At 36.3% G+C, this 22,445-nt stretch overlaps 1 protein-coding gene across 1 annotated transcript in view; it reads right to left on the reverse strand.

The window, feature by feature from the left end:
* ABCB5 (ATP binding cassette subfamily B member 5) overlaps positions 1-22,445 on the reverse strand; it is a 117,860-nt gene that overhangs the window by 89,847 nt on the left and 5,568 nt on the right. Inside the window, exons 5-12 of the mRNA XM_027538440.1 lie at positions 11,939-12,130; positions 11,682-11,853; positions 8,900-9,024; positions 7,956-8,133; positions 6,502-6,615; positions 6,076-6,186; positions 3,146-3,271; positions 1,206-1,409 (exon numbers count right to left, since the gene is read on the reverse strand). Of these exons, the coding sequence (XP_027394241.1) occupies positions 1,206-1,409; positions 3,146-3,271; positions 6,076-6,186; positions 6,502-6,615; positions 7,956-8,133; positions 8,900-9,024; positions 11,682-11,853; positions 11,939-12,130 (1,222 nt within the window). The remainder of the gene's footprint in view (positions 1-1,205; positions 1,410-3,145; positions 3,272-6,075; positions 6,187-6,501; positions 6,616-7,955; positions 8,134-8,899; positions 9,025-11,681; positions 11,854-11,938; positions 12,131-22,445) is intronic.

A 22,445-nucleotide genomic window follows, 5' to 3' on the forward strand; every position in this document is an offset into this window, starting at 1 on the left:
TCTTTCCTAGCATCAGGGTATTTTCCAATGAAGTTTCAGCTTCAGTATCAGTCCTTCCAATGAATATTCAGGACTCAGTTCCTTTCGGATTGACTGGTTGGATCTCCTTGCAGTCCAAGGGACTCTCAAGAGTCTTTTCCAACACCATAGTTCAAAAAATGACTTAAGAGGCACCAGAAAACTCCTTAATTCCAAGGGGAAAACTGAAGATCTTTTTTTTTTTTTTTTTTTTTGAAGAAAAGAAGTCAGTGAAAGCATTGAATGAAGGTCAAAGAAAGGAAGTTTGTGTTTTCCCAAACCACAAGGCAAAGAATGACCTCAAAGAATAACTTTTCTGTCCTAAGTATGACCCCTAAATAATGGGGAAAGGAGGTAATAAATAGCATAACAAAAATTTTATGAAAAAAACAAAAGAACAAAATTATTATGATCTATGGAATGTGGTTTGTAAAATATATTCATTAAAATAACTTTTTTGTTATTGCCTTCTGGGATGTTAGAATTTTATTTGTGTTTTAATTTCACATATCATCCTTTCTTATTCCACAAGGTGCTCCCCATAATAATTTCAGGTGATACTGGGATGAAATTGAAAATTAAACAAAAAAATGAAAATGAAATGCTACTAATGAACAAATACTTTAAGAAATATAAATGTTTTTATAGCTCTCGGTCAATTTTAAATATCCATTAGGATCTCATATGTCCTAATATCCCAAATTATAGTTTACTGTATCTCTTTCCAACTATAATTTCACATTTCTTATCCAATAGTAGTTTCATATACTACAAAAACAAAATTTTTTCCTTTGCCTTAACACAGAACCAATCTGAACATTGCCTGTGACATTCCCACTCTTAGCCACAAGATGGACTTGCAAATCACCATTTTGCAGATACACATTTCTCAGGGTGGACTGATGATTTTGTTTCATATTTCTTTGTTATATTTTAACATATCCTTTATTTTTCTTTTCCATTAGCAGTGAGAACTAGTAAGAACAAAACAGATTAAAAAAATTGACCTTCAACGATGTATTCTTTGGGTTGTTATCATGCTCTCATTTATAGTTGTTTCATCTAGGACAATGCAAGAATTAATCACACTTACCTTACTCTGTAGATGTTATCATTATTTAACTTATTTTGGAATATTTCAGTGCTTTAGGTTTAAGCTAAGAATATAGGGTACATAGTGTACTTACCTTGGGAAATTCCATTATAAAATCATAAGCATTTGCTTCCTTTGCTGCTTTCTCAATGTCTTCATTAGTCACACCATCTTGTCCATATCTAATATTGTTATTAATGGTGGTTCCAAACAAAACAGGCTCTTGGCTGACCACTCCAAAATGTTCTCGATAATGTCGCACATTTAAAGTTCTAATGTCATTACCATCCACCATGATCTACAAATCCAAAGGAATGAATCATTGTGATGCCTTTCACTGCATTGCGTTAAAACTGTTTTTACTACTCCAAAACATAAGCTGAGAAGCAGGTTGTTTCAGGAAACAAAGACTGACTATCTTTTGATAAAATATGTATAGCAAGTACATTGCCAATAGATTCTTTCTGGTAGTTGGGAACTAATAAAACCTAAAAAAATTGACTTAAAATTTGGTCAAACTATATGAATATCTTTACCCCATAGACTATAACCTGCAAGGCTCCTCTATCCATGGAATTTTCCAGGCAAGAATACTGGAGTCATTCCCTTCTCCAGGAGATCTTCCCGACCCAAGGATTGAACCAGGGTCTCTTGCATTACAGGCAGATTCTTTACTGTCTGAGCCACCAGGGAAGCCCTAACACTATGGCTAACATGATCTACAGGCCCTAGCATGATCCACAAATTAGGTATTATGAGGCTATATACTCTAGGAGTCACAAATGTTATTATGTAGACACATGTAAAAAACTTCAGTTTTGTTATTTTAAGACTTATGTGACTTCTGCATTGTTTTCTAGGCAATTCTTTCCTTCCCTTCAACACCATAATCCTCTGCAAAAGATAAAAGTGCATTTTACTCCCTGCTATAAATAATCTTAAATGAACATTGTAGTCTCCATAGATAATGCCATTATCCATTATCCCAACATATTTCAATGACAGAAGCCAAGGTATGATAATCGTAACTCTGGTATTTCACACCAACTGGTATTCTGTCAGGGCATGGGTAATCCATGCAACTGCTTTATATATGGGATACTTAGCCAATAATTTATTCAATATTAGCATGAATATGTAGGTCTAATGGCACCCCACTCCAGTACGCTTGTCCGGAAAATCCCGTGGACGGAGGAGCCTGGTAGGCTGCAGTCCATGGGGTCACGAAGAGTTGGACATGACTGAGCGACTTCACTTTCACTTTTCACTTTCATGCATTGGAGAAGGAAATGGCAACCCACTCCAGTGTTCTTGCCTGGAGAATCCCAGGGACAGGGGAGCCTAGTGGGCTGCCGTCTATGGGGTCGCACAGAGTTGAACATGACTGAAGTGACTTAGCAGCAGCAGCAGTATACTCCACATAAAGACTTAAGATGTCAAATTTATGTTTCAGAAGAGTATATTTTCTTTTAAAAGTAACAGCTGAAAAATTGAATAGAAGCATTACAAATTATGCTTCTGTGACTATCATAGTCTTGTTTTCTATGCTATTTACAGTTAAAAAATTAAGTGCATCATATGGATGATGCAAAAAAATGAGAGTGCATATTTTCTACCGATGTTATTCTATTGGGATGTTTTGAGAGACTGAAATTCTTGTTAAGTTCTGGGTATTACAAATTACTAGTTATTTTTCTTTACAGCATTTATTATCTTCTAATATTATATAATTTACTGATTTTATTTATGGTCTGTCTCTGCTTATTAGAATGTAAACTTGATGAGGGCAGAGAGGTCTTTTTTTGCTTTGTTCAGCAGTGTATTCCCAACATATAGAACAATGTCTGGTTCTTGGTAGGTGCTCAATAAATACTTGCTGAATGAATTAATATGCAAGAGAGAAAACAATATGGCTTCTCTCCCAGCCCCACTGTTAAAAATTAAAAGTTGACATAGCTGTAAGTTCTCTGTAACAGGTGGGCATTTCCACATCTCGTTGTGTGGTCTCTACATGTTCTTACTAGGTGCACTTACAAAGCCATCATCAGGATCATATAACCTCTGCAGAAGCTGGACTGCTGTACTCTTCCCACTGCCGTTGGGGCCGACCAAGGCTACTGTCTCTCCAGACTTAATTTTGAGATTCAGACCTTTCAAAATCTATTGAAACGTATGGGAGGGAAATTCATAAAAGTAGGATAAGTAATAATATGATTTTCCTATCTTCAGAAATTTAATATATAATTACAAACAGAAAAATTTTGGCACTTAACAACAAATTTAGATCTTGCTATGTTTGTTTCATGTATGTGTATAATTATCTACACAATTTTGGAAAGTAACAGTAAAAAACTAATAATCTCTCTATATAAAAAGATCTAAGTTGAGTACTCATAGACTATTAATGAGCCACAGCAAACTTTTCAACTTTTCAGTCAAAATACTTCATGTGAATTTCATGACTACCAAGTTAGAGAAAGTTATATCTTCTAACCTGCAGAAACAGGAATGAAACCTTGCCAGATATCTCTGTGAGCCCTTTAAGGAAGTTCTTTCTTAGAATATATTTAACACTGTTGCAAAATATATTCTAAAGTAAAACTGGCAGACTTCTTAGGGATTCCCAAGAATAGGATTTCACCACTAGACATCCTCCTTTTCTAGTGGTAGATCTCAAAGGAACAATTTAACTTAGGGGGAGTAAGTACTTTTATACTTTTCTCAATACCTGGGGGTTGCTACCAGCAGTTAGCGTCCTGGAACCTGCATTATGAGAGAAACTCCAAAAAACTACCCTCTCAAAATGACAACAGTAATCCTGTTGAGAAACTCTCACCCTTACATATTCTCTTGAATTCTTTCACTTTGATCTCCACATTTGTAATGAAAGAGAATCTTTAAACAGACCAAAGGTAAAACCTTCAAAGGGCCAAGCAGAGAAAAATTCTCTAAAAGAGATGAGAAATAAGGGAACCCAGTGGGAGTACCTCCTCTCCCATCTGCAATTTTACTCTAGAATTCACTTCTGTTCTTTCTTTCGAAGAATTTGTGTTTTGTTTATTTAAAGTGGGTAGATCTTTTTTCCGGGGGAAATTATTATTCATTTTTTTAAAATTTTATTTTATTTTTAAACTTTACATAATTGTATTAGTTTTGCCAAATATCAAAATGAATCCGCCACAGGTATACATGTGTTCCCCATCCCGAACCCTCCTCCCTCCTCCCTCCCCATACCATCCCTCTGGGTCATCCCAGTGCACTAGCCCCAAGCATCCAGTATCGTGCATCGAACCTGGACTGGCAACTCGTTTCTTACATGATATTTTAAATGTTTCAATGTCATTCTCCCAAATCTTCCTACCCTCTCCCTCTCCCACAGAGTCCATAAGACTGTTCTATACATCAGTGTCTCTTTTGCTGTCTCGTACACTGGGTTATTGTTACCATCTTTCTAAATTCCATATATATGCGTTAGTATACTGTATTGGTGTTTTTCTTTCTGGCTTACTTCACTCTGTATAATAAGCTCCAGTTTCATCCACCTCATTAGAACTGATTCAAATGTATTCTTTTTAATGGCTGAGTAATACTCCATTGTGTATATGTACCACAGCTTTCTTATCCATTCATCTGCTGATGGACATCTAGGTTGCTTCCATGTCCTGGCTATTATAAACAGTGCTGCGATGAACATTGGGGTACACGTGTATCTTTCCCTTCTGGTTTCCTCAGTGTGTATGCCTAGCAGTGGGATTGCTGGATCATAAGGCAGTTCTATTTCCAGTTTTTTAAGGAGTCTCCACACTGTTCTCCATAGTGGCTGTACTAGTTTGCATTCCCACCAACATTTAACAAAAAAAGCTATGTTTCAAAGGTTCATTTAAAAAATAGTTGTTTAAAACCCAGAGAGCTCTTTATCAAGCAATGTACCGGCAAAACTGCTGCTTAAGTCTCCAGGAAGCCAACCCAAATGTAGTTGCAAAATGGAATTAAAATGCTCTATTTATATTAAGAAAAATGATGGAAGACAACACTATTCCAATAATGGTAATTGAGTAACAAATTTTTTTAAAAATAGCGATCTTTGAAAAAAATAATTTCAATCAAAGACCTAGAAAAAAATAAGGTAGTAGGAGTAGGTAAATATTTTTTTCGATGCAAATTATGCAGGGGATATTTGGACACTTTAAAAGATAGTAAAGATTGATGGCATTAGTAATTTTACCTATTTCACTTAAAATCATCCTTTTTCTATAAAACAGGTATTTTAGTAGGAATTATTCCTTGAAATCTTTAACAGTAACTCCTTTTTTAAGATAAATACATTAATAAGATGAAAGGATGAAAACAATAGAACAGACACACATATTTTTGCTAGAAATTGCCCAAGACTGAATGATAAAAGGAGAAGGATGCACTTTTGCTGAGTGGTGTGTGTGTGTGTGTGTGTGAGTGTGTGCTTGTGTAAAAGTAAGAGACAGAAACTGAGGCACAAAAGCTGGTGTAGTAAAGGCTTTAGGGAAGGGAAAAGGGAAAGACACAACATATACACAATTCCCCCAGATTAGAAACTTCAAAAAGTTCACGGAGCTGTCTATGCTGAGTGGGAAAATATCCAGGGACCACCAGTAGGTGGCACCATCAATTCAAGACATTTTTGCTGTGCTCCCAAATTCAGAGTGAAGGAATTCCAGGGAGGTGAAAATACTTTAGTCAGTTGAATACAGAGAAGAGGCTGCAAAATGCAAGTAGTTTTTTCCAGAGTTATTTGTGCATTTGTGATCTTTCCTTCCTTCTTTCCTTCTCCTCTTTATGTGTCTCTATCTCCATCTCTCCCCTCAAATCTCTACACAAAGTAGCCAAATCTTGGTCAGACTAATTCTAAACAATTTCCTAAGAAGTGATCAAGCCAGTGGAAAGTAATATTAGAAAATTGTACATTTCTGTAATTAAATTTTACTTACCTTGATAGATGGTCTTGATGGATAACTGAAAGAAACATTTTTAAATTCCACAGTTCCTTCTATGCATTCCAATTTATAGCCTGTTGTTGAAAAGTTATCTATAGTGGGTTTCTTGGAAAAACAAAGAGGGCAGTATAAATCTTAGAGAAACTAAGCTGACACTCTCTATATTCTAAAAGTAGTTTAAAGATGTGTTTTCTTTTGCAATATTTTCCTTTCTGCTTTAGAAGTGCATTGAGTTGGATGTGAAGCCTTTGATAAAACACAATCTCCTTATAGAAGAGTTAAAACAATTCCTTTTTCTATAGCCAATTGGTCAACATGGATTTTGTCCATCTTTTCATTTTAGTGAAATGAGTGTGCCTGTTCTTTGGTTTCCTTCTTGCAGTAATGATAGTTATCTTTCAAATCAATTGGGAGTCTTACCTTATCAATAATGTGGAAAATATTAAAGGCGGCTCCTCTGGCTATAGTGAACGTTTCAAAGTTAGGGGCTGCTGCTCCAATACAATAACTACTATGGATTACACTAAAAAAAACCTACAGAAACAAAAAATAATATTTATCCTTCACAGTTATATAAGAGGGACAACAGAATGAAGTGTATACTTGGTTGAGATTCAGAGGGATTTTAGAGAAATTAGATAGGAAAGATCGGAAGATGTTGTCAAACAGAAAGGAAATATTAGTTAATCCAAATGCAGTTGGCCTTTTCTTAATGTTGAACAATTTCTAATTGTCCCATAATCATCTTGTTATTACCTGTGGGGAAGCTGAGCAGAAAAATCTGCTTACTGAGGACTGCTAGCCATACATGAACCTGGATCGGTGAGGAGGTGAGCTGTACTGTCCCGCATGCTGGTTAACTTCTTAACTTTAAAGGGAAGGATGTTATAGATTTCATTGTCTTAGAGATGCTGTACTATTCTTCCCCAACTTTTCTGATTACTTGTATTAGTGGACAGTTGTCCATTTTCAGACAGACACATCTCTGCCAAAAGACAAATAAGCAAAGAGTCTCACAAGCTAAGTGCTAGTTTCCCTGTCTTATAGATGAGGAAGCTAAAGCTTAGCAAGTTAGTTATAAACCTAGAGCCACACATAAATTGAGGAGGAAAAAGGTGCTAAAAATTTCTCAAACTCAAGTTTTATTTACCAGAAATTAATGAATAGCTTAAAGTCTTAAAAGTAAAAGTCTAAACTTTAAAAGATGACTTTAGTTAACAAAAAAGAAATCTACATAGAATGGGAAGGCCAAATGAGAACTAAAGTATATCAGCCAGATCCATTTAGTTCATCAAGACAAATGAACTTAACCCTGAACTGATATGTTTATTATTGAAACTTAGGAGCGTAAGTGAAAAAATTATAATTTAATGTATAACCATTAAGAGTTTAAAAAACTCTAAGTTGTGATGCTGAACATAGCTGTATATAGTTTATTTTAAACATTACCATGAGCTGAAAGGACAGAGGAAGAGTAGGAGAGTCCAATCTACAGAATATTTCCAGAAGAAGACATTTAGAAAGGTGAATGCAGAGCGTCCTCTTATCTCAGCAAGATGGAAAGAAAACAGTCTTACAAGAGACTGGTCTTTTTGACTCCTGGATTAAGATGACTCTAACTCCCAGTGAAGAATTCAATTATGATTCTTTCAAAAGCATCATGCCTTTAGAAGACACTAAATCATACTGGATGAGTAAATCCTGACAACATACAACTATAAAGGCACATACAAATCATTTGAAGGAAAGAAATACTTGTTTATTAAAACACTCATCTCTAAATATTCACTATCATTCAAAGAGAAATTTTTAATAAACGCTAGGTAAGAAAAGATTATATAAGCCAGTTACCTGTGTTCTCAAATAAGACTTACAGCAAGAACAGTTCCAATGGTATAATCAGGTTCTCCACTAAGAATCAAGGAGGTTCCATACCAAAAAGCAAGTCCATAGGTTCCATTCATAAAGAAGTACACAGCTCCAAGAGAGAGTTTTGAAGCAATAGCTTTTTTTATGCCAACATCCTTTGCATCTTTTAGATTCTGCGTATACCTTTAAAAGGCACAACAAAATATAATAATCTTGAGTGATAGTCACTCAGTCGTGTCTGACCCTTTGCAACCCCATGGACTATAGCCCATCAGGCTCTTCTGTCTATGGAATTCTCCAGCCAAGAATACTAGAGTGGATTGCCATTTCCTTCTCCAACCTTGATAAAGTGAAACAAGTTGCTTAAAAACAAAGATTCTAGCCATGAAATGAGTCCTTAATTTTCCTCTTCACTTTAGAGGAATAACTTTGGGATGACAATTATTTCTGGGAAGAGATTTGCTGTCTAAATTTTGAAAATTTCTTCAAATTCCATTTCCATTTAATTTTCTTCAGGTAAAAGTTAAAGTAATTATTTTTGTTATGAATAAGATGAAGAGCAGGCTCACACTTAGCAGAATAATTTCCATTGATCTTTGTATTGACCTCCCTATTCTGATGTCTGTGTATATATGTGAAAAGATGCCTGGAATGATAGTCACTAAATATTAATTGTTTTTCTGAAGAGGGTGAAACAAGGTGAGTTATTTTTCTTCTGTATATTTCTCCAATGGTTTGAATTTTTATAATATGGCTGCAACACTTTTACACAAATTATAAAGTTATTGATCTTATTTAACAAAACAAAAACAACCACCAAAAAAAAAGTTGCAGCTGTGACGTCAGACAGAGATGTGTTCCCATTACAGCTGGACCACTGACTCCTGGTGGAAATAGCCTCAGGGGGAAATAAAAGCAAGTGTATATTATCATAATTAAAGAAACAGACCTTTGAATTTCTTTCTCCTGGGCCCCAAAGGCTATGACTGTTCGGATTGATGACAAGACTTCTTCTGCTACAGCGCCAGCTTTGGAATAGGCATTTAATTCCTTACTGGATAATGAAATAACTATCTATAATAAACAAAGACCACAGTTAACCTAAGAATAACTTAGGGTAGACAAATACCATATGATATCACTTACATGTGGAATCCAAAAGACGGCTACAAATGAACTTATCTACAAAACAGAAATAGAGTTATAGATGTAAAAGATACATTTCTGGCTACCGTGGATAAGGGTAAGGGGACAAATTAGCAGACTGAGTTTGACACATGCAAACATATATACATAATAGATAAGTAATAAGGAACTACTGTAGAGCACAGGGAAGTCTACTCAACACTCTGTAATGGCCTATATAGGAAGAGACACTAAAAAAGAATGGATATATGTATATGTATAACAGATTCACTTGGTTGTACACCTTCAACTAACACAATATTGTAAATTATACCCCAATAAAAAATAAAGTGTGATCGATTATCAGAAAAAAAAAGAATAACCTGAGATACTAACAATGTGCAGAGAATTTAATTCAGGTAGAATCTAGAATGACAAAATTTTACTACTGAAAAGATACTTACAACATTCTAACTCAGTCAGTTTGCAAATAAGGAAATCAACGATGACAGATACTGACTTTTTAGAATCTCGCAGCAGTGAATAAGCTTAGCTTAACATAACCTAGAGTCTAAATCTCTGTTTTTCCTTCTAATGGAGCTTCACTGTTTTTTCTCTATATTTTTAAAAGCTTAGAAAATGAGTATCTATCTCAATACTGTTTGGAAAAATTTGATTTGGAGAAGAATATTAGGGACATGGTTCTTCTTAAGTGTATTTTGGAAATTAGTGTGCCTGATCTGACTTGATTTGATTTCTTACTATGTAAAAAGAAAAAAAGAAAGACTTCCCAAGGGTGAGTTAGAGAGTTGTAGCAAGAAGAGGAATGAGAGAGAGAGACTATTTCTTGGTGATATTAGTCAATTTTACTTGATTTCTCAAAATTTTTAATCAGCATGTGCCTTTTTCTCTATTATACATCTCACTTACTATTCCTTTAATAAGTGAAGGATTTAACTTAGTAATTAGCATAACAGTTCAATGAAAGGAAGCAGGGAAATTGTCCTTAGGGTTATGAGTCTATAACTGTGGCTTGCTCCCATAACAAATCAATCCACTTTCAAAATACACTCCACATAATTGGAACTAATTTTGTGTAAGACATGTTCAGGTGTTTGCTAAAGCAGAAGGTATTACAAACTGAGTAATCCTCATTATTTATCGAATTCACTTAATAAAGATAGCTATTTCTATAATGTATCACTGAAAGGGAAGCTGCACATAGCAAAAAACCTTGTAGTAGGTTGGCCAAAAAATTCATTTGGGCTTTTCTGTAACATCTTATCAAAAAACCCAAACAAACTTTTTGGCCAACCGAATACATATCCAGCATTCAATAAATACTTGTCGAATTAAGTTGAATTAAAAGATGCTAGAAACCATCCAGCCTGGCTTCTTCAGTCATTTAGATAATTTTGACTTTGCTTCCTACTGCAACCAGTTAATAACAAGAGCAGACTTTAGTTTCCCCCACTGCTGTTCTTTTTAAACTCATTGTCCACTTCACTTCCTGGGAAGTTATAGCTCTGATTTTAGTAACATGGGTAATTTTCCTACTGAGGGGTCCTCATTTCTGGTAAGCTGGGGATGAAGATTTTGACAAGGGTTACAAGGTCAACACTAGAACTCACTAAATAAAGATCTGTTGTCTAAACACCCAAATCTATTGTGAAGGGATTTTTAATCAGAATATGTTTTATTGCTGAAAGTTCTTGTTTGGTTGAATTTGTATATAGCTAACAAATAAACTCAGTGAATTTTATGGTTTTGACTTCCATAAAGAACAATTAGCTTTGAAAAATTTTAAACTCAAAAAAAACCCCAAAACAAAACAAAACTCATCTTTCAAGAGTACACTGTGCCTCCAATCTAGGAAATGGGTATACACATTGGTAGTATTGCCAAAGACTTAACATGGAGAGAGATATTAAGGATATATTGGTGCAGGGATATATATATTTTGCCCTTCACAAAGGGCACTGATTTCAAAACCAGGCTGTAAATAGGTTAATATCTTGTAAAGAGATTAATATTCACACTATAACAGTGATAAAATATAACTTGTGTAAATACATAATTTGTTTTAAAAAATTGAAACAGATTGACATAATATATAAACATATACATTAGCAGACATTTTAAGTGGTTATTCAGAGCCTAATAAAATATAAATTTGGAATGGTTGACATAAAATAGTCACATAACAGCTTAAATGTTTACTGTTTTAGGATTTCTCCATTCTGTTCTAGTGAAATTAATTGAAACACAATTATCTGGGAATTTAAAATACACAAGATTTTTCCAGCATTCAATGTATAGTGGCATAAAACTTTATCCATGCTAGTATTCGAAACTGCATTAAGTTCTAAATGAAAGTAATATTCTTCGATGTTAGTGAGATATTAAACCCAGACTTCATTGTAGTCAAATTACTTGAAGATAGAAAGGCGGTTATTGATAAACAAAATCAAAAGCATTTGTGACATATAATATTCTTTCTTAATTGGGGACACATAAATATAGAACTGCCTTCTTTTTATACAATCTCAGTAAAATATCTTCACATTCTTGCTTTCAGTCAACACTGCATTAGCCATCTTACCTACCCTAGAAAATATGGCTGCTGAAGCAATTATAAGAGGGGACGTGGACAGAGTCACCAGTGTGAGTTTCCAGCCCTTCACCAAACCGATTGCCAGGCCAACAGAAAAAGTAGACATGTTTTGGAACAACAGAGCAATCTTGTCTCCAATACCATCATTGATTTTGTTGATGTCCCTGAAGCAAGAAAATACATGAAATTAAGTCATTTGTACATCATGTATAAGAACAAAGTTGATAAACTGCATATCCATCCTCTTACTCAGTCATGCGCGTATTAAGTTCACCGATGTCACAACTATCAAACCAGCTGATGTCCTGAGCCAAAACTGAATGGAAAAACTGTTTTCGAATTCTCTTGGTCTGTCGTGCTGCAGTCATGACCCAAAACGAAATCTGTATGTAGCCAAAAATCAAGGCAGTAACTCCTATTCCAACATAATACAAGGTTAACCTGAAAAAAAGATTATTGGAAATTTTAGTGAGACTGAAGTACACCTTTTTTTCCTTTGTTACCAAAAAATGAAATTTGTCATATTTGATTAAGAGAGTTTGTGCTAAAGCATATAATTAAAAATAAACCACCGCCAGAAAGGCTGAGTATGTTGATAGAGGAATCTAGGTTACCCTCGTATGACACTCAGAATATACCTCTCTTATTCAGCAATATGTGAACCGTGAACTTCCTGATGTGCAAGCTGGTTTTAGAAAAGGCAGAGGAACCAGAGATCAAATTGCTAACATCTGCTGGATCATGGAAATAGCAAGAGAGTTCCAGAAAAGCATCTATTTCTGCTTTATTGACTATGCCAAAGCCTTTGACTGTGTGGATCACAATCAACTGTGGAAAATTCTTCAAGAGATGGGAATACCAGACCACCTGATCTGCCTCTTGAGAAATCTGTATGCAGGTCAGAAAGCAACAGTTAGAACTGGACATGGAACAACAGACTGGTTCCAAATACGAAAAGGAGTTTGTCAAGGCTGTATATTGTCACCTGTTTATTTATCTTATATGCAGAGTACATCATGAGAAATGCTGGACTGGACGAAACACAAGCTGGAATCAAGATTGCTGGGAGAAATATCAATAACCTCAGATATGCAGATGATACCACCCTTATGGCAGAAAGTGAAGAGGAACTCAAAAGCCTCTTGATGAAAGTGAAAGTGGAGAGTGAACAAGTTGGCTTAAAGCTCAACATTCAGAAAACGAAGATCATGGCATCTGGTCCCATCACTTCATGGGAAATAGATGGGGAAACAGTGGAAACACTGTCAGACTTTATTTTTCTGGGCTCCAAAATCACTGCAGATGGTGACGGCAGCCATGAAATTAAAAGACGCTTACTCCTTGGAAGGAAAGTTATGACCAACCTAGATAGCATATTCAAAAGCAGAGACGTTACTTTGCCAACAAAGGTCCGTCTAGTCAAGGCTATGGTTTTTCCTGTGGTCATGTATGGATGTGAGAGTTGGACAGTGAAGAAAGCTGAGCGCTGAAGAATTGATGCTTTTGAACTGTGGTGTTGGAGAAGACTCTTGAGAGTCCCTTGGACTGCAAGGAGATCCAACCAGTCCATTCTAAAGGAGATCAGCCCTGGGATTTCTTTGGAAGGAATGATGCTAAAGCTGAAACTCCAGTACTTTGGCCACCTCATGTGAAGAGTTGACTCATTGGAAAAGACTCTGATGCTGGGAGGGATTGGGGGCAGGAGGAGAAGGGGACGCCAGAGGATGAGATGGCTGGATGACATCACTGACTCGATGGACATGAGTCTGAGTGAACTCCAGGAGTTGGTGATGGACAGGGAGGCCTGGCGTGCTGCGATTTGTGGTGTCGCAAAGAGTCGGACATGACTGAGCAACTGACCTGATCTGATCTGATCTGATATTATTAGCATAGCTTGGTATTTCAAAATATGTTTGTTAGTTATAGTTTCTTTCTATATTTTTAATACTTTCATTTGAAAGTGCTACATTGACATAATCATTTTAGTTGTATATGGAAAACATACAAAAAGGGAGAGTAAAGAAATGATAGTAGTCAAAAGTATTTTATAAAATGCTTTAAATATATATTTTAAATGCTTTAAATATATATATATAATACACCATTAAATCCAAAATTATCCAACTTAAATAATTTACCCTGAGGAAATATGTACAAAGATTAATCTAGATGAATGTTTATTGTAGCATTAATACATAAAATTGTAAACATTCTAAATATCTAACAGCGGTAGACCAGATAAGAAATGTATTCATTTCATGCCAAAATCTATGGGACACAGCAAGTTCAGTACTAAGGAGAAGTTCACAGCAGGCCTATAAATAAGAAAAATCTCAAATAAATAATCTAATTTAACACCTCATGGAACTAGAAAAAGAAAAAGAAGTGAAGCCTGAAGACAGTAGCGAGCAGAAATAAATGAAATAGAGACTAAAAACAACAGAAAATATGAATGAAACTAAAAGCTGGTTCTTTGAAAAGATAAAATTGACAGAACTTTGGCTGAACTTACTAAGAAAAAAGAAAAGGCTTAGATAAAATCAGAAACAAAAGAGGAGAAATTACAACAGATACCAAAGAAATACAAAGGATTATAAGAGAATATAATGAACAGTTATTTGCCAACAAGTTGGGCAACCTAGAAGAAATAGATCGGTTCTTGGAATCAGACAAGCTTTCAAATAAACAAATGGGATGACTTCAAACCAAAAAGTTTTGCACAACAAAGGAAATTATCAACAAAATGAGAAAGACAATCTACGGAATGGGAGAAGATATTTACAAGTCATATATCTAATATTATATATATATATCGGGAGATGCAGGTTCAATCCCTGGGTTGGGAAGATCTCTGGAGAAGGAGACAGCAACCCATTCCAATATTCTTGCCTGGGAAATCCCAAGGACAGAGGAGCCTGGCAGGCTACAGTCCATGGAGTCCCAAAAGAGTTGGACAGGACTTAGCGACTAACAAAAAGGTGAGTCAGGAGAGTTAGTGAAGATAAAAAGAGTGATTAAGAAAATTTCCTTTGAGGAAATGATATAATGGCTGGGATCCAAGATATATAAAAATTAATGAAAATCAACAAGGAGAAAACAGACAATCTAAATAAAAAATGGGCTGAGGATCGGGAGAGACATTTTTCCAAAGAAAGCATACAGATGGCCAAGAGACACATGAAAATATGTTGAATATCACTTATCATCAGGGAAATGCAAATCAAAACCACAATGAGATACCACTTCACATCTGTTAAAATGGCTATTATCACAAAAACAGGAAATAACAAGTGTTGGTGGGGATGTGAAGTAAAGGGAATCCTTGTGCACTGTTGCTGGGAATTTAAATTGGTGAAGCCACTATGGAAAACAGTATGGAGATTCCTCAAAAAATTAAGAATAGAACTATCATATAATCCAGATATTCCACTCTGGGTATTTATCTGAAAAATATAAAACCAATAGTTTGAAAAGACATATGCTCCTCTACATTCATCACAGTATTATTTGCAATAGCCAAGATATGAAAACAACCTCAGTGCCACTGATGGATCAATATCAGGAGATGCAGGTTCAATCCCTGGGTCAGGAAGATCCCTGAAGAAGGAAATGGCAACCCATTTCAATATTCTTGCTTGGGAAACCCCAAGGACAGAGGAGCCTGGCAGACTACAGGAGAGTTAGTGAAGATAAAAAGAATGATTAAGAAAATTTCCTTTGAGGAAATGATATAATGGCTGGGATTCAAAAGAAGAAATGGAACCAGCCATGAAAAAGCAAGAAAAGCATTGCAGGAACAGAGAAGAGCAAGTAATACATTCAGAGGCAGGAAAGAGCTTACCATATTCCCAGAACAAAAACAGTCCAAAGTGGTATGAAATTGTAAGGCTGGAGAATTTGGCAAGTCACAGGGCTCTTACCTATGGTGCATTGCACAAGTTTTATTCCAAGAGATAAGAAGACCATTTAAACATACAATGTCCTTCTCTATTCAACTTTTAAAGATTACTCTGGATCCACTCTGGAGAATAGATGAAGGCAACAACGAAAGAAAAAAAAGACAGTTTAGATAGGAGGCAATTGCAGTGGTCACAGTAAGAAAGATGGAGGCTTAGATGTAGACGGTGGAAGCTGATTGCAAAGAGGTAGACATATTCTAGTTATATTTTGGAAATACAACAACAGACAAGAATTGCCAATGTACTGGATGTGAGGAAAGCAGGAAGGGAAGAAAGGAAGCATAACTGCTTAGATTTTGTCTTGAGCAACTGAATGAATGGGGTGCCATTTACAGATGTGGGCAGGTGACAGAGGAACAGATTTGCAGGAGATATCAAGTGTTTTGATTTAGACATAAGTCTGACATGCCTATTAAACATCAAAGTGGATACCAAATAATAAGTTGAAAATGAGAAGCTGAAGTGCTGGAGATGGGTATTGGCTGGAGATGAAAATTTGAGTCAACAGCTGATAGGTGGCAATTAAAGTACTGGCTGAGATCATCCACAGGGACAGAGAATAAAGTGTGGATATCAATAAAAAAAAAAGAGAATAAGACCAAGGACTGAGCTGCAGTACTCTCCAAACATGGTAGAGTTTAAGAAGAGGACAAAGAATCAGTAAAGAAAGCTTGAGAAGTGGCCGGTGAGGTAATTGGAAAGCCAAGATAGTAAAGTACCAAGAAAAGCACAAAGAGATGTACACTTGAGTCTCATTATTCCCAGATTCTCTGTTGGCAAATGTGCCTGTTCAATAAAATTTACTTGTAACCCAAAATCAGTTATTGCTGTTTTCATTGTTATTTATGGACATGTGCAGAGTGGCAAAAATTTTGAGTCACCCAACATAGATAGATGTTCCCAGCTGAGGCTGAACAAGGCAACATTCTGCTTTTCTGTTTTAGCTCTCATTGTTTTTTGTTGTTGTTGTTCAGTCACTAACTTGTGTCTGACTCTTTGCGACTCCATGCACTGCTGCACACCAGGCTTCCCTGTCCTTCAATGTCATTTTTGTGATCTAGGTAGTGGTAAATTGTTCTCATATTTGTGTTTTTTGCTGATGATTTCACTGTTTAAAATAACTCTCAAGAAGCAAGTTGAAGTCTTGTCTAGCGTTCCTAAGTGCAGGAAGCTGTGAAGTGCCCTATGGCACATGAAAATACATGTGAAAGGGAAGTGTCATTCAGACGTGAGTTACAGTGCTGTTGACCAGGAGTTCAATATTAATTGATTAATGAAAATGTTGTGACTGGAGGTTCACAGAAACCTAGAAGTAATGGTTCAGTATTGGTATTTCAGTGTTCATGATGACTTTAATAGAAGATAATTATTACAATAATGAGAACTGACTGTTTTCTAATAGAAGGGACTGCTCAAGGATACCACAGAATGCTATAGGTTTAATAGAAATCTTATTGAACTCTTTATAATGTTGTGGGGAAAATGTTTGCAATATTGTAAGAGGAAAATGGGTAAGAAAACCAAATGCAAAGAAGAAATGGAAGACTTGTACACTGAAACCTATAAAACATTGTTGGGAGAAATTAAAGATCTGAATAAATGGATTGGAGGACTCAGTGTTGATAAGATGATGAGCTCCCCAGATTGATCTATAGATTCAATCAACCCCTGTCAAAAATCTCAGCAGGCTATTTGGCAGATTTTGAAAGATAACCCCAAAATAGATGTAGAAATGTATGTAGAGATGAGATGTCTAAAGAGAACAAAGTTGGAGGATTTTCATTACCTGATTTTTAAAAATTTATTTATTTAAACTCTAAATCTACAGTATTCAAGGCAGTGTGATACCAACATATGCTGTACTTAGTCGCTTGGTCATGTCCAATTCTTTGTGACCCCATGGACTGCAGCCAGCCAGGCTCCTCTGTCCATGAAATTCTCCAGGCAAGAATACTGGAGTGTGTTGCCATGCCTTCCTCCAGGGGATCTCCCCAACCCAGGGATTGAACCCAGGTCTTCTGCACTGCAGGGGATTCTTTACTGTCTGAGCCACAAGGGAAGCCCAACAGTAGTATAAGGATAACCATATCAATAACTGCAACAAAAATGAGAGAACAGAAGCCCTTATATTTGTGGGCATTTGATTTTTAGCAAAAGTGCCAAGGCAATTCAATGTGTAAAAAACGTTTTTTTAAGAAATAGTCTTGGGACAAATGAATAGCCACATGCAAAAAAGAAGTTAGACCCTTACCTCACAATAGTCACAAAAATAAACTCAAAATGGATCAAAAACCTAAGGATGAGCTAAAATGTTGAAATTTCTAGAAGAAAATATAGAAGAGAATTTTCATGATCCTATGCAAAGAATTCCTAAGTCCAAAAGGGAAATTCATAAACAAAAAACTTGATAAACTGTACCTAATCAAAATTTAAAACTTTTCTGCCTCAAAAGGAATCTTTAAGAAAATGAGAAAAGGAGCCACACACTAGGAGAAAATATATGCCAGTCATATATCTGACAAAGAACTCATATCTAGAATTTATAAAGAACTCTTACAATTCAATATTTAAGACAAACACAACAACCTATGCAAAATATTTGAATATGTATTTTACCAAAGAAATACATGAATGCTTAAAAAGTAAATAAAAAAATGCTCGTTATTAGTCACTAGGGAGATGCAAATTAAAGTCACAATACCATACCACTTCATACCTACAAAGTAGCTATAATAAAAAAGACAATAACAAGTGTTGGTGAAGTTGTGGAGAAACTGAAACACACGTTGTTGGTGGGAAAGTAAAATGGTGTATCCACTTTGGAAAACAGTTTGGCAGTTTCTTAAAAAGTTGAATGTGACCTTATCATATGACCCAGCAATTCCACTCCTAGGTATCTACCCAAGAGAAATAAAAACATATGTCCACACAGAAACTTACATATTAATGTTCATAGAAACATTATTTTTAAATTGCACACACAAAAAAGAAAAATGGAAACAGTCCTAAAGCCCATCATCTGGTGAACAGACAAACAAAATGTGATATATCCTTACTGTGGATTACTACTAAGCAATGAAAAGAAATAAACTACTAAACACATTATAATATGAATGAACCTCAAAAACATTACATTTAATAAAAGAGGCTAGGTGGGAAATCCTATATACTGAATGTTTCTAAGCACATGCAATGTCTGAATTATGCAACTCTTTAAAGATAGCAGAGATGTATTTGTTTGGGGCTAGAAGGCAATGGCACCCCACTCCAGTACTCTTGCCTGGAAAATCCCATGGACGGAGGAGCCTGGTAGGCTGCAGTCCATGGGGTCACTGAGGGTCGGACACCACTGAGCGACTTCACTTTCAATTTTCACTTTCATGTACTGGAGAAGGAAATGGCAACCCACTCTAGTGTTCTTGCCTGGAGAATCCCAGGGACGGGGGAGCCTGGTGGGCTGCCGTCTATGGGATCGCACAGAGTCGGACACGACTGAAGTGACTTAGCAGCAGCAGCAGCAGCAGGGGTGGAAATGGGAACTGATTACAAAGGAGGAATCTTATTTTCAGAACAATTGTCTAATTAGTAAGACAAAGGCACAGACAACATTAAAACATTAAAATTACATAAAGCTATGAGTGATTGTCTTTGTAAAATGACTCAGGTAAAATAAAAGTCTTCAGTTCCTGATTATTACAGAGGTAAGAGGCACAACTTTATCCCTACCAAGAGTTCTATAAAAAACTGTTTCCCAGACAGCTGTTCATCAAAACATTAGCTCAGCAGGATGTTTAGTTTCCATAGTTAAAGAGGTTTGGAAAACTTGGGTTAAACTGAGCCATAACTATGCTTATCTGTCCAAAGTGTCCAACAAGGGTGTCATATACAGTGTTTTCTAATTATATATCTCAAATATTTCCAAACTGATAACACTAGTTTGAGAAACAATATCATAACAAATAGTACATTATAAATGTTAGGAATATTTCCTCATAAATTTTATAATCGCTTAATAACTGTGCATAGACTACATAGACATATCTTACTCTAGCCCTTTTATTATCTGTTTTTTAAATAGATGTCCCTAATTTTAAAGGTTCCAAACTTTTTTTGTAAGAAACTCATACTTCATGATTGTAACATCAGAGCCCTGTTCTAATACTGTTCAGTTCAGTTCAGTTCAGTCGCTCAGTCGTGTCCGACACTTTGCGATCCCATGAATCGCAGCACGCCAGGCCTCCCTGTCCATCACAAACTCCCGGATTTCACTCAGACTCAAGTCCATCGAGTCAGTGATGCCATCCAGCCATCTCATCCTCTGGCCTTCAGTCCTCCCGCCTTCAATCCCTCCCAGCATCAGAGTCTTTTCCAATGAGTCAGCTCTTCGCATGAGGTGGCCAAAGTACTGGAGTTTCAGCTTCAGCATCATTCCCTCCAAAGAAATCCCAGGGCTGATCTCCTTCAGAATGGACTGGTTGGATCTCCGTGCAGTCCAAGGGACTCTCAAGAGTTTTCTCCAACACCACAGTTCAAAAGCATCAATTCTTTGGCACTCAGCCTTCTTCACAGTCCAACTCTCACATCCATACATGACCACTGGAAAAACCATAGCCTTGACTAGACGGACCTTTGTTGGCAAAGTCATGTCTCTACTTTTGAATATGCTGTCTAGGTTGGTCATAACTTTCCTTCCAAGGAGTAAGCATCTTTTAATTTCATGGCTGCAGTCACCATCTGCAGTGATTTTAGAGCCCCCCAAAATAAAGTCTGACACTGTTTCCACTGTTTCCCCATCTATTTCCCATGAAGTGAGTAGAAGGAAGTTCCTGGATCCTAATTAGGAATTTTCAAAAGATCCAATACCAATAAATTTTATGAAAAAATTGCTAAAAAAATTGGAAATGTTCCTTCTAAGAAAGCTGAGACTGCAGCAAAGCAAAACTTGAGGCAGTAGTATTCACATTTAGTTGCAGAACAGAACAGCCCAAATGAATGTTCTGTGATGAAGAAAATGTTCCATATTGATGCTGTACAATATGGCAGCCAGCCTTATATAACTTGTGAGCACTTGGCATGTGACTGAGGATGAGGAACTGATTTTTAAATTTTATTTAATTTAAATTAATTGAAGATTATGAAGCCACAGTCACATGAGGTTGTGGCTAACAGTGGGGAAGATCAAGAATTATGGCCTAGAGAGTACCATTGCAATGTCCTTAGGGTTGTGTAACATGGAGGCTTCACTTCTGGGGGAAAAGAATAAGAGATCCCCTAGGTCTGATAAGGGCTTCCCTGGTAGCTCAGATGGTAAAGAATCTGCCTGCAATGTAGGAGACCCAGGCTCGATCTCTGGGTCAGGAAGATCCCTTGGAGAAGGGAATGGCAATGCACTCCAGTATTCTTGTGTGGAGAATCCTGTGGACAGAGGAGCCTGGTAAGCTACAGTCACGCAAAGAGTCCAACACGACTGTGCAATTAACACTTTTACTTTCACTTTAGGTCTGATAAGACAGATAGCTTTAGTGAGACACTACTGAAATCCAGTGAATATACCCAGTAAGTTTGCATTTCTCTAACAAACTCAACACATGCAACAGAGGAAAGCATATTGCTTAAGACACAAGCCTACAAAAACAAAATGTCCTTATAAATTATCTATTTCAGAATTTACAATTTTTAATCTGAATACAATTTTATTATAAATAGTCTGAGACTAGAGATCTCTTCAAGAAAATTAGAGATACCAAGGGAATAGTTCATGCAAAGATGGGCTCAATAAAGGACAGAAATGGTATGGACCTAACAGAAGCAGAAGATATTAAGAAGAGGTGGCAAGAATACACAGAAGAACTGTATAAAAAAGATCTTCATGACCCAGATAATCACGAAGGTGTGATCACTCACCTAGAGCCAGACATCCTGGAATGTGAAGTCAAGTGGGCCTTAGGAAGCATCACTACGAACAAAGCTAATGGAGGTGATGGAATTCCAGTTGAGCCATTTCAAATCCTAAAAGATGATGCTGTGAAAGTGCTGCACTAAGTATGCCAGCAAATTTGGAAAACTCAGCAGTGGCCACAGGACAGGAAAAGGTCAGTTTTCATTCCAATCCCAAAGAAAGGCAATTCTAAAGAAAGCTCAAACTACCACACAATTGCACTCATCTCACATGCTAGTAAAGTAATGCTCAAAATTCTCCAAGTCAGGCTTCAGCAATACGTGAACAATGAACTCCCAGATGTTCTAGCTGGTTTTAGAAAAGGCAGAGGAACCAGAGATCAAATTACCAACATCCGCTGAATCATGGAAAAAGCAAGAGAGTTCCATAAAAACATCTATTTCTGCTTTATTGACTATGCCAAAGCCTTTGACTATGTGGATCAAAATAAACTGGAAAATTCTTAAAGAGATGGGAATACCAGATCACCTAACCTGCCTCCTGAGAAATCTACATTCAGGTCAGGAAGCAACAGTTAGAACTGGACATGGAACAACAGACTGGTTCCAAATTAAGAAAGGAGTATGTCAAGGCTGTATATTCTCACCCTGCTTATTTAATTTATATGCAGAGTACATCATGAGAAATGCTGGACTGGATGAAGCACAAGCTGGAATCAAGATTGCTGGAAGAAATATCAATAACCTCAGATATGCAAATAACACCACCCTTATGGCAGAAAGTGAAGAAGAACTAAAGAGCCTCTTGATGAACGTGAAAGAGGAGAGTGAAAAAGTTGGCTTAAAGCTCAACGTTCAGAAAACTAAGATCATGGCATCCGGTCTCATCACTTCATGGC

Source organism: Bos indicus x Bos taurus, chromosome 4, assembly GCF_003369695.1.
Source record: "Bos indicus x Bos taurus breed Angus x Brahman F1 hybrid chromosome 4, Bos_hybrid_MaternalHap_v2.0, whole genome shotgun sequence".
In the NCBI taxonomy this organism is placed as follows: domain Eukaryota; kingdom Metazoa; phylum Chordata; class Mammalia; order Artiodactyla; family Bovidae; genus Bos; species Bos indicus x Bos taurus.